This window comes from Micromesistius poutassou, assembly GCF_964030765.1.
Source record: "Micromesistius poutassou genome assembly, chromosome: 14".
Classification (NCBI taxonomy): Eukaryota; Metazoa; Chordata; class Actinopteri; order Gadiformes; family Gadidae; genus Micromesistius; species Micromesistius poutassou.
In genome coordinates this window covers 322,654-335,153 of record NC_140284.1, presented here as the reverse complement: position 1 = coordinate 335,153, position 12,500 = coordinate 322,654, and the positions used below count along the sequence as shown (strand labels likewise).

Below are 12,500 nucleotides of genomic sequence, written 5' to 3'. Positions count from 1 at the left end.
TTACTACATTCTCTTGAAACCTGTCCTGTTTTGTTTTCATCATACTGTGCTTTATAGCACTGGACAAAGTAGTCAATTGAGAAATGTGTTGCTCTTTAAACTATGTGCACGCAGGTTGTAAACATTGGAAAAGCCTAAAAAGTGCTCTTTTATCGGTCACTTTCATACCGTATAAATATAGGATGGAAAACTGAGTGTGTGAGACGGATCGCTATGCTCTTTATCATACTGCCTCTAATATAGCCCACACACACACACACAAAACCGCTATCACCTTCAATCTCACACACACACACACACACACACACACATAGAGTACTCAAAGCCCTCCCCCTCTATGGGCAGCATTAGCTCATTTGAAGCAGTGAGAGCCACGGAGCCGCTAGCTGTTAGCGAGGCAGTGGGCCGCTGTCCCGACCACCGCAGCTATAGAGCAGCAGGAGGAGCAGGAGGAGGGGCAGGAGGAGGAGGAGCAGGAGGAGGAGTGGTGGGAGTGCAGCTATAGAGCAGCAGGAGGAGCAGGAGGAGGAGGAGGAGGAGGAGGGGCAGGAGGAGGAGTGGTGGGAGTGCCAGCGCTGGGGGAGCAGGGCTGCTCCTGGCTTTAGTTTGGGAGGACGACACTGCGGACCAGCGTCCACTCAGGTAAGCAGAGGCTGCTTCTCCTCTAGGCAACAAACTTTATATTTACAGAGCAACACATCACATCAACCAACTGGTGTTAGTGAATCATTAAAACACACTTAAAAGTGTCAAAGTGTTAATATAGTGAATATGCCAGTGCAGACAAACGTTTTAATAACAAACTGTTAAGATCATCTTCAATGACTCTATTATCTCCTGTTGATGCAGAATGTTTTTTAAAGTGAGAGCAGTGCACTTGTAGCTGCGCCCGGGGGTAATGAAGGGCTAGGGGGCTGGGGGTGGAGGGAGTCAGCTGGCTCTGCGTCCTTCACTACAGGTGCTATCTACTCTCACTTTTGGAGACAGGCAGGTGGATAAACAACTCGCTGAAAGAGATGGTGATCACTGAGAGGTCCTCTTTCATGATGTATGTCTATGTTGGTCTTAGGGTGCACGTGTGTGTGTGTGTGTGTGTGTGTGTGTGTGTGTGTGTGTGTGTGTGCTTGTGGGCACCTATACCTCCCACTTGATACTCGAGTCGTTTTATGAGGTTTATAAATGAGTTATGTCTCTATATGGTAGCACACATGTATATATGAGTATGTGTTGCATTTACGGTGATATTTACCTTAATGAGCGACATTCACTGGCAGCTTCTGTAGAATTGCAACACTGAATGAATCTGCATAATAAAATATAATAGAATAATTGACAGGTGCAAAGTAGAAAGCATGCACATACTGTCATAGTTCTCAACTGTAAGGTGGTCAACTTCTTCATTACTAAATGGATCTAAATAGATAGAGATACTAATGTTAAGTCACAGGATACAATGTTTTGGTGGAAAACATTTTTTACCCTCTTAAGAAGGGGACACACAGCTATAAATTCTGATAGGGAGAGAGAGAGAGAGAGAGAGAGAGAGAGAGAGAGAGAGAGAAAGACTGACAGAGACTGACCGACACACAGACAGAGAGAGAGACGTAGAACACACACACACACACACACACACACACACACACACACACACACACACACACACACACACACACACACACACACACACACACGGCCACCACCCTGTCCCAGAACGTTCTGGTGTTGGCGAGCTCCCTCTCAGGGTCAACCAAGACGACCTCCCAGCATGCATATCATGAAATCCCACAATGCACCAGTACAAAGCTTCTTTTTCATTTTCCAAAGCTCTGATGGAGATATGTACAGGTTCACATATCCCCACACACACACACGCACAGACACACACACGGGACACACGGAAGGTCTTTGTGTGAACCCGTTCCACTCATCTGATTGTGTATCGTCAGATACACAATCTAGTCATGGGTTCTGAGGTATCATGGGAGCTGTAGTCACAGTGCTATCGTTTGATTCACTTGATGTCACCCGTGTTTGCTCAACAAGAACACAGTATGCTTCAGTTGATTTCTGGTACTGGTTTGTAAACAAACATGGTAATCACTACATAGTACTAGTACTACATAGTAATAGTACTCCATAGTACTCACTCCTCCTAATAATCCACATTTCATGTTTTTATTTCTCTCTACTCAGTTGCTAAACTGATCAGCACCGGAAGCTTTTCATGTTTTCTAGTCATGAAGAAGCTGCTTGTTTGATTCGAGGGATGACCCATATGTCACGAGAGGGACGTGAACTCTATGTGTAGTTGACGTTGACAAGTATAGAGAGAGACCATAAATACTGATTTGTTATGTTTAGCACCGTGACGGCTAACACAGACTAATGTAGAATCCATACTGCACAGGCTATATTTAGCATGAAGGTGCTATCTTTGATATATAAGGTGAAGCTTGTAAGATGAAGACACTTTAATATGTGTGATTTACGCATGCAGTGCCCTGATGTCATGTCCATTTGCACTGTTTACGTCAAAGCTGGTTCACAGGCAATTTGTATGTGTGAGTGTGTGTGGGTCTGGGGGTGTGTGTCTTTGTGCGTGCGTGTGTGTGTGTGTGTGTGTGTGTGTGTGTCTGTGTGTGTGTGTGTGTGTGTGTGTGTGTTGTTACATTGCAAAACTGCATCACAAAGAGCGTTGAAGAGAAGAGACACAACAACAACAGATGCATTTCCCTGTGTTCTTTCAGTCAGTGGTGTCTTTGTCTTGCTCGTGGGCAGGGGAAGCCTCCCCCTAACCCCCCCCCCCCCCCCCCCCCCCTCTGAGGAGGATTTTCCAGCCATGACTAAGAGCTTAGAGCCTCTAGTGGGAGGTCCCCTCCCCAGCTCCCCATGGGAGTGGCCTGTGTGGTGTGTGTGTGTGTGTGTGTGTGTATGTGTGTTTTCTTGAGAAGAGATAGAAGAAAGGTTCTGTTGGTGTGTAAAAGACTGTTATCCACATTTCTATGATATATATTGCCGTGTGTGTGTGTCTGTGTGTGTGCACATCCATGTGCGTATGAGTGTGTTCATAATAAAGCCATGACCCATCAGGTCTGTTTAATCCTCAGTACATCAGCGCATGGCAACGTCTTGGCGACAGCACCAAGCAAAGAGCAGATATTGTGTTGGAGGGGCCCACTGGTCAGGGGCTGTGGGCCCTGGAGGGGCCCACTGGTCAGGGGCCGTGGGCCTGTTGGGATCCTGGGCAGAGTCGTACTGGATGACCTCATCCTCCTTTCCACCACACATGCCACAGCCCGGCTCACTTCCTGAGGGCTGGTAGAATAGGGAGGGCCTGAGCCAACGCTGAGGACCCATAATAACTCCTGCACATTGAGGACCCATAATAACTCCTGCACATTGAGGACCCATAATAACTCCTGCACTTTGAGGACCCATAATAACTCCTGCACTTTGAGGACCCATAATAACTCCTGCACTTTGAGGACCCATAATAACTCCTGCACTTTGTACATTTGGGTGGTGTATATACGTTGCACTGTATTTAGTCATCAGACACTAACCAGTTTCTATCCTTCTTCTGTTTTGCTGTCGTCTCCAGAAGTCATCCACACAGAAGGTCCGCTGGACGGCAGTTTGTACGCCAAAGTCCGCAAGAAGGAGTCAGCCGAGGGTTCGTTGGCGGCCAACGGCCTGCCGCCCACCGCCGTCGACCACGCCCTCCCCGCCGTCGACCACGCCCTCTCAGTGAGCAGCGACTCGGGAAACTCCACCGCCTCCATCAAGACCGACCGGACAGATGAAGCCGCGCTCGTGGCCCCGCCCACAGCGCCTCTGAGCCAGACAAACCCCCCCTCCGTCGCAGAGGAGCAGCGCCAGGTCCCGGCCCAGCAGCCCCTCAGCCTGCAGGAGAAGCAGGAGCTGGACCAGCTGCTGAGTGGGCTGGAGGGACCCCTGCACCGGCAGGGCTACCTGCCCGCTCCCTCCGCCCAGGCCGCGGGCAGGATGCTGCACCTGGTGCCCGCCCAGGTGCACGTCAACGGCCACCACAACGCCCTCACCACGCCGACCGCCACCGCCACCGCCGGCAGCAGCAGCACCATGGACCGCGAGACGGACATCCTGGACGACGAGCTCCCCACCAGCCAGGAGGGGACCAGCGTGGACAGCCTGGGGACCTTCTCCTCCACCGAGGGCCGGGCCACGCCCGCCGACCTCTACTACCAGTCGGAGGTGACCAACGGGCAGGACCACGTGCCCTACCTGGAGCGCAGCGCGCCCCAGAGGCCTCTGGAGTCCTCGGCCGTCCACTACGGGAGAGCCGACGGCGTGACGCAGAGCGAGTCGGCGCCGCCCTCCGGCGACGCCCCCGTGGGTCTGAACGGCGGTCTGAACGGCGGCCTGCACCGCTCGCTGTCCTGCGGCGGGGAGCTGAAGGCCATGCCCAGAGCCCCCACTCGGACCACCAGCAGCAAGGACGCCGTCCAGCGCGGCCTCAACGTCTGGCAGCGGTTCGGCGTGCCGGAGGAGCCCATGACGGAGGGCCTCAGCTTCAGCCCGCCCAAGAACAGCCTGTCCCAGTTCCCCCACCGCCGCAGCACCTCGCAGCAGGAGATCGAGCAGTCCATCGAGACCCTCAACCTCCTCATGCTGGACCTGGACCCGGGCCGCCCCGCCGTGCCCAAGTCCCAGAGCGCCCCGCTGAGGGCGGCCGGCGTGGTCACCACCCAGCCCTCCTTCTCCCAGAGCCAGGCCAGGCCGTCCTACCAGGCCGACGCCGCCATCCACGCTCACCACCCCGCCCAGCCCGCCGGCCCCGACATGAGCCGCCACTTCAGCTCCGCCCCGGGCTCGTCCCACGGCCCCGGGTTCCAGGGCTACGCCACCCTGCCCAACGGGACCGGTCTACAGCCGCAGGCCTCCAGCGGTGGAGGGGGGCATTTCCAGCTGAAGCCCATCAACAACTACCCTCCCAGCACCATGGTCCTGGCCCCAGAGGCCCCGGAGGCCCCGGAGATGGAGAGGAGCCCCAGCGCAGCCTCTGCCTCATCCCAGCCCAGAGAGGACCCGGAGGAGGTGTTCACCGTAGAGGGCCTGGTGGCCCAGCGAGTGGCTGGTGAGTTCTTAGTGTGTGTTGTGAGGTGTTCACCGTAGAGGGCCTGGTGAGTTCTTAGTGTGTGTTGTGAGGTGTTCACCGTAGAGGGCCTGGTGAGTTCTTAGTGTGTGTTGTGAGGTGTTCACCGTAGAGGGCCTGGTGAGTTCTTAGTGTGTGTTGTGAGGTGTTCACCGTAGAGGGCCTGGTGAGTTCTTAGTGTGTGTTGTGAGGTGTTCACCGTAGAGGGCCTGGTGAGTTCTTAGTGTGTGTTGTGAGGTGTTCACCGTAGAGGGCCTGGTGAGTTCTTAGTGTGTGTTGTGAGGTGTTCACCGTAGAGGGCCTGGTGGCCCAGCGAGTGGCTGGTGAGTTCTTGTGTGAGTGTGTGAAGAGAAACCAGTACAATAATGGAGGATGATGTCAATGTGTCCACACTTAAGTATCGCATAAAATAATGATGATGATGATGATGATGATGTTTTGCTCTTATGCTAACTTAACTGAGCTGATTTGTTGAGAAACGTAAGAATGTAAGAATGAGTACGTAAGAATGTATGATGAGAATGATAATAATGATGTCAATGGTACAGTTTTGTGCAGACTTAAAGTCTGTGTTGACAAGTTTGAAATCTTTCTTAACAAAAGTTGCCCCAAGTTGTGGCTAACTTTGAAAGGTTACGTAATGCAGATGAAAGTTTAACCACGATAATCCATCGGTGCAGCCTCCAATCCAAAGCCAACAGCAGCAGCCTGCCATCAGTATGGACAGCCTCGCTCTGTGTTCACAGTTCTGTTCAAACAGGGTCCCTCCTTATCTCCCCTGTCAGCTCACCAGTGGCTATCACACAGGCTCAAACAGGAAGTGGTCTTTCCAGAGCAGGAAGTTGACAGCCCCAAAGCAAATACATTAGGCTGGTCCTGCCCAGAGAAGACAGATCCACAAAGGGAGGCTGTGTAATGGCTGAGGCAGAGAGAATCAACAGCACAGTGCACTTTAGAAGACCAGACATTAAAAGATCGTTTATCTTAACAAACACAACTGGTTGAACGTTTACGCCACGTCCAAATATAAGTACTTGTACTAGTATGTTATTTTTGTTGTATTGACATCCAAGGATTATCCTTCATCCATCCGCCTTCTCCTCTGTTATGGTTACAAACATGCTACTTCATTATTCATCAATCCTGTTTCCTTTTTTACTTTCTTTCTCCTTGATTAGTCCTAAACCATTTCTTCCTTTATTTTTTATTTCAACCATTTACCATCTTTTCCCAGAGTACTCGGCTCGGACACGAAGTGTCCGAAAGAATTCCCCTCAGTCTGCCCACCAACGTTCCCAGTCTCCTCCTGGTTGGTTTGTCCTCTGCTGTGTGCATCCAGTCTGGGTTCTGTGTTGTCCTAATCCAACTGTGTCATCTGTGATCCTATGCCTTGATTGTGTCTTGATTGCAGTGTTCTGCCGATCTCATCTGGTGTCTTTGCCGCTGTTTTTCCTACTCATGTCATCTTCACCTTATTTGTTGTATTCCACTGTCAGCTGTATTCACTCTCACTGCTCAAACAAGCGATTTCAGAAAAGCCTTAGCCGTTTAAATGGCCTTTTTTCTCCCACGAGGTGTGACGTTGAATAGCCATAACAAATTGCATTCCCATCTGTGTGGACACATTTGCCGTCACTATAGGTCATATTTTAAAAGGGGTTGTAATGGCTGATCAACCTCACACCTGGTTGTGAAAAGGAGCCGTTAAAGACACATGCACAGCGCTATGCTCAGCCCACTCCCATGTCCCTGGTCAATCGCTCGTCTCCAGGCCATGCAACATACAATACAGCCCGCAGAGTCGTGTTCTTTTACAGGAACCTCGGTTTAGCCCCCTTCTTATCTTGTTGTTCTTCATGTTCATTAATCAGATCACACAAATCTTTTTTTTTGAGTTTCGCAATCACCTGGACAGAAATCAGCTGGATAACGTTGAGTCTCAGCAGGGATGAAACAGACACAAAGACCTCTCTGTCCGCCAGCCTGCCCGAGTGCATGTCACAAGAGACCTTTATTTTTTTTTCAAACTAAACTTGGGTAACAATAACAGGGCCCAGGAAACACTGGGCTCCTTTCTCCTTTATAGCACGCCCTGTTTCCCTCCGCCCGTCAGACAGGACAGTGAAAGGACACCCAATCCAGGAGTGGGACGCACAAGGCCCAGTTGAACACATCACTGAGGTCCAAGCAGTCCGAGGGGAGGTTTGGAGCAGGACACTGCCCTAATCTGTCTTCTCAGAGGCCCCCAGGAGTCCCCTGGTCTGGTTTGTTATCCAGGGCCCCCAGACGTTAATGTCTGTGAGGTTGTCGTAGACAACAGCGCCCTGTAGACCGTCCTGTAGAATGAGATCAGATAGTATTACTGAATACATATCATGATATCCATGGTCAAATTTGATGTGTATTTTCACAGCTTTTTTATGCTCTCAGCCATCCACTGTGTAGAATTACAATATAAGCAATAACATGGGAGATAAAATCCACAGTTTGAATCCGAGATGAGGGTAAAATTCTCCCATCTGACCAACCTTCAAATGTTACATAGGTACCTTCGTACTAACCTGCAGTCCCACCTTGCATAACCTCCTGCACGCAGGTGTGCAGAACAATGTTGGGGAAAAAACAACATGTTTTTCTTGCTCATGTAAAAGAAAAGCGAGAATCAGCACTCAAGTTTGTTTTGGAATCAACATTATGCTGCTCCACATGTCTTGTATATTGGTTTAAATATTTGACTAAATTAAAAAGGAAGAAACTGAAAGAAAAAGAGTCCAGGATCCTAAAGAGCCATGGGAGTCCCACGCCGCTCCAGCTGGAAGCCATTAGGCGTTGCCCAGGCAACAGCCCTGGTGTTTGACAGCGCTCTGCTGTAGAGCAGCTCACATACATCTGGTTTGCGTGTTTCCAGCGACGGCTGCGTGGAGGGCTTTTGGAGGGATGGGAGGGGGAGGGGGGTTGGGATGTGGTGTTGGGGTTACTGCATGCGTTCCAAGACGTACTTGAGCACACACCCACCACGTCCATCTCCTGAACATGTGTCCGTGCCAGGCCCTGGGAACAAGATAGCTGTGTTGATGCTAGGCCTTAGAACAAGATGGTGGTTGGCTGCTAGTCCTTAGAACAAGATGATTGTGTTGGATGCTAGCTCCTTAGTATATTCTAGCATTACGTCATTCAGCAGATTTTAGTCTCCCTAAGAAACTTACTGTACAAGTGATGTTGAGTACAATCAAAGCATTCAAATTAAATTGGAGGAGTTACAAACATATACGACTGTGTGATTGGCAGCTGGTTATCATAGGTTTTACAGTATTATGGAACCGTAATGATCAGTTGCATATTTTCATCCACCATTAGAAAACCATTATCATTTTTCATAATAAAAAATAATGCTAAACCCCAGATAACCAGAATGACAGTTTGTGGTTGTCTTAGTCGGGAACCATTGGGGAAATAGTTTTTCCTTTTTTTCATAACCACTTAAACTATGTCTCTCTGGCACTAGGCCTCGCTCCCAAACATTTCTTACTGTGTCTTTACATTTTCACAGCTGCAGGCGGATGCTATGGCTAACTCCACCACATGTCTCAGCTTTGGTCCGCTTGGGTCTAAGAGAGAGGTCGACAGAAGAGGCAGTAAATATTGTTCACGGTTTCCATAACACTCAGTGCTCTCTGACAGCAGGGGCGCGTCTGTTCGGACCTCATGGATGGAGGCCATCCCTTTGTTGGGACACATTGTTAGCCAGTGTTTGTTCCTTTGTTTACATGAGTAGTTATGGGGATGTAACTAATATATTTATTATATTTATCAGAAGTAGGGAGGTGTCTCTCGTAGTCTCAACAGTACTGCGGTTCAAGTGCTCTATAATCAAAATGCTACTAGCTAATAAATTAATTGGATAGCCATAGTTTCAGCTGACGTCGTTATCAACAGTCGATTCAGGATTTTAAACGATAGTGTTTCAGCTCTCGACCTTTCCCCCGGGGAGCTTGACGTCTCGACCTTTCACAAACTTTCAGCCAGTGCATAAATAAATGATAATAAAAGTTTCCCTTTTTCAGAAAAGACGCTGCTCAATCATTTAAGTCAGTAAACTGATGATGCAACCGTCCCCTCGTAGCAGAACGTCTTGATCACTATTTCAAGGCAGCCAAAAAGAGTGTCGTAGCCACAGCTTCACAACTCGAGGGCTGCAAAATGCCAGATTTTTAAAACCCTTGACAAACAAATCATGCTTTGTGTCAGATAAAACTCACCGACTGTATCCTTCTAACCCCAAATGAGCCTGCTTGACGCAACCCTTTGTTTGTGTGTGTGTGTACGTGCGTGTGTGTCTTCACACTGCGGTCCTTGTCGTCTACTTGTTGAACTCGTCCCAGGCTGTGCGAGAGCTGCGTCTGGCCGGGCTTTCAATGCATCCCAGTGCATCCTCATGCCTCGCTTCCAGCCACCCGTGCGACCGTAAAAAGAGTCCCCACTCCCCCACGTGGAAACGTCTCCGGAGGCACCAGAGCCTGCGGAATGGGAACTCTGATGTGATGTTCTTTATGGAACGATGGGAACGGGAAGTCCGCCCTGCCGTGTCTTACTCCACTCCGTGTCTATTCCCGTTCAGGCGTCCAGTCTCGGGGGATTTCGTTTGAGGACCCCGCGGCCCCGTCGCCACGCCACCGGGCGCCTAGCGACGGCGGGCAGTTCCACAACCTTCCGGACGGCGGCGGAGACGCCAGCTGCCCCGACGGAGCCCTGCGCTCGCCAATCCGCTGCGTCTCGCCCGAGTTCGTCAACGCCATCGCGCTGAACCCTGGCGGGAGACCCAAGGAGGTAACAGCCACTTCATTTCTCTTAGTTTTCTGGTTTTGGTCCTCATGGTGTATATCTATATGATGTATATCTATATGATATACGTCTCTGGAGGATCTCTATTGGTGCAGTCTATTCTTATATCCATATCGTATTCACGTCATCACCAAGGCCTAGTCTGTAAATACTGGGGATGTAGCTGCTATTGTTTGTGTTATTAAGTATTTGTATTATTATAATTCATTTCCTTTAAATTCATGTTAAGTTATAGAGACCTCAGTTGTGTCACAACAATTTCATTAACCAGAATCAACCCTGTGTAATTTATTTGAGGAATCAAAACATTTTGACTTTTAATCAAAAATATGAACTAACTATTTTTCCCTTTGCTGTGTGTGTGTCTTTGTGCTTCCTCTTTGATATTGTGTGTGTGTGTGTCTCCATGGCCCCCCTGCTTCAGAGGCACATCCACAGCTACCGGGAGGCCTTCGAGGAGCTGGAGGCGGGGGGCCCCATGAGCCCCTCTCCCCTGGCTGGTGGTGAGGTGTTCCCCCAAACCCCTGCATTCCCCGTGTCGCCGCAAACCCCTTACTTCAACCTGTGTAAGTCCCCGCTGGCAGAGGGCGCTGTGGAGCTCTGGCCTAGGAGGTAGTAGACAGAGAAGAAGGTTCTTTATCATTAGTTAGTAGACAGAGAGAAGAAGGTTCTTTATTATTAGTTAGTAGACAGTGACAGAGAGAAGAAGGTTCTTTATTATTAGTTAGTAGACAGAGAGAAGAAGGTTCTTTATCATTAGTTAGTAGACAGAGAGAAGAAGGTTCTTTATTATTCCGTAGCCTTATTCCGCTGGTGGCCATCTTGGTTCTAAACGCCAGCATGGGGGTGGAGTCAAGCGGCAGCCGTGACCACCTGTTTGTGAAGCCCTGCGGACGCGGCTGATGTGTAGTTCAGCTAACGGCCTATAGGTGGCTCGTGGTGGTTGTTTTCAAAAAGAATGTTAGCCTTTCTAAGTCATTGGTAAATTTGGGATTTAATTTTCAGAATCTATCGCCAATATTTTCATTTTCTTTGTTTTTTAGAATTCCCGTTTGACAGTTTTATTTCATTAAAGAGTTATTAAAGTGGTGATATCTATGATTTTCATGTAAATATCAGTTAAGTCACTATCTATAGTCAAATGAGGTAACACAATAGTGAGTGAGCCTGTGGCCGTCTGATAAAAGCCCTTTCATTTGCAGAATTCTGATTTGTAAGAACTTGGTGTCAGTGGTGGTATCTCTGGGAACAAGTACCGCTTATGGCCAAAGGTGTCGCCAAAGTCATAACATTAAATCTAAGGCTCATAACAGTGGTATGTAAACCATTTGGTGATGTCATAGACTCTACTCCATATTCCTTACCATATATGAGCTGAAGGTTTCAGTTCCATCACCCAGCTAGTGTTTAGAAACAAGATGGAACCAAGTTGGCCTCTACGTGAATAAGGCCCATTATAGTTTCTTTCAGTAAAATGCTTGACAGTTATCCAAATGTCCACATACAATATACCAATATACCACATATAACAAATATTGTTGATAAATGTGGTAAATAGGTAGTATGTCGTAATGGATGAGCTGTGAAACTATCCTATCCTATTTCATAATTAAAAGCTAGGTTATTGCATTCAAATAGATTAGATTATCTCTTTCCATTAAGAGTTAAATGACATTCCCTCTACCACGTGTGATTGCTTGAGCGCTTAAACCTTCAGTAATATGATGTTCTAAATCTTTTTCTTCTTCTTTCTAAACAACCATTTTTTCATCTTAGATTGACAGAGAAATATTAATCGCTGCATCAAAATCTGAAAATACCTTTATTTCACACTATTTACACCCACAAATCTATTCCTATTGTGTATTTTGCGCATAAACAAGTCACTTGAACAAAGATTGTTCCTGGCCTACTGTAACTGATATACACAGAGTATGATTCAGTTATAGTCACACGTCTGTAAGTCGAAATATCACTGCAACGTAGTCAGAATCCCACAATCCATATTCATGAGATCCTTGACCAATCAAAAAAAATTAAAAGAAATTGGAAGCTGGCAGACAGATGGATGGATTTAGAAACGGAATTGAAAGCAGCTCATATGACAGACATTTGATCAGTCAATGTTTCAGACACACAGTGAGCTTAATGAGCTGGATACCACGGGATAAATAGACCTGACGGAATCTGTCAGGCAGAGAGTTAAAGTAAACGATCAACTCTCTGTCTTCTCCCGTCTTTCTGCACATCCACATGTGGTGTGCACATTCAGTGCAGTGTCAGCGCTAAATACCTTACCCCCTTCTCACACACACGCACACGCACACGCACACACACACACACACCGTCCCCTCCTGTGCTTTTAAACACGAGTCGAGTATTACGGAGCTCCACCAGTGATCTCATCCTATCAGCTCTCCCTAGACTCACCCGTAAAAACCTTCACACTAAAATGGCCGTCATGTTTTTTAACGCCCATCTTTTTACACTCGACTGTGAAACCCTTTTCTGTGAGGGAACGTTT

General features: G+C 48.3%; 1 protein-coding gene across 5 annotated transcripts in view; it reads left to right on the top strand.

Annotated features, from left to right (window-relative positions):
* Window positions 1-12,500, top strand: part of LOC311358579 (tensin-1-like) — a 41,137-nt gene that overhangs the window by 12,428 nt on the left and 16,209 nt on the right. For 3 of the 5 annotated variants that reach the window (XM_084478662.1, XM_084478663.1, XM_084478661.1), the window contains exons 4-7: window positions 3,602-5,116; window positions 6,369-6,443; window positions 9,753-9,961; window positions 10,401-10,542. In XM_084478662.1, coding sequence (XP_084334788.1) covers window positions 3,602-5,116; window positions 6,369-6,443; window positions 9,753-9,961; window positions 10,401-10,542 — 1,941 coding nt within the window. The remainder of the gene's footprint in view (window positions 1-3,601; window positions 5,117-6,368; window positions 6,444-9,752; window positions 9,962-10,400; window positions 10,543-12,500) is intronic. The other 2 variants (XM_084478664.1, XM_084478665.1) reach the window with 2 other exon arrangements.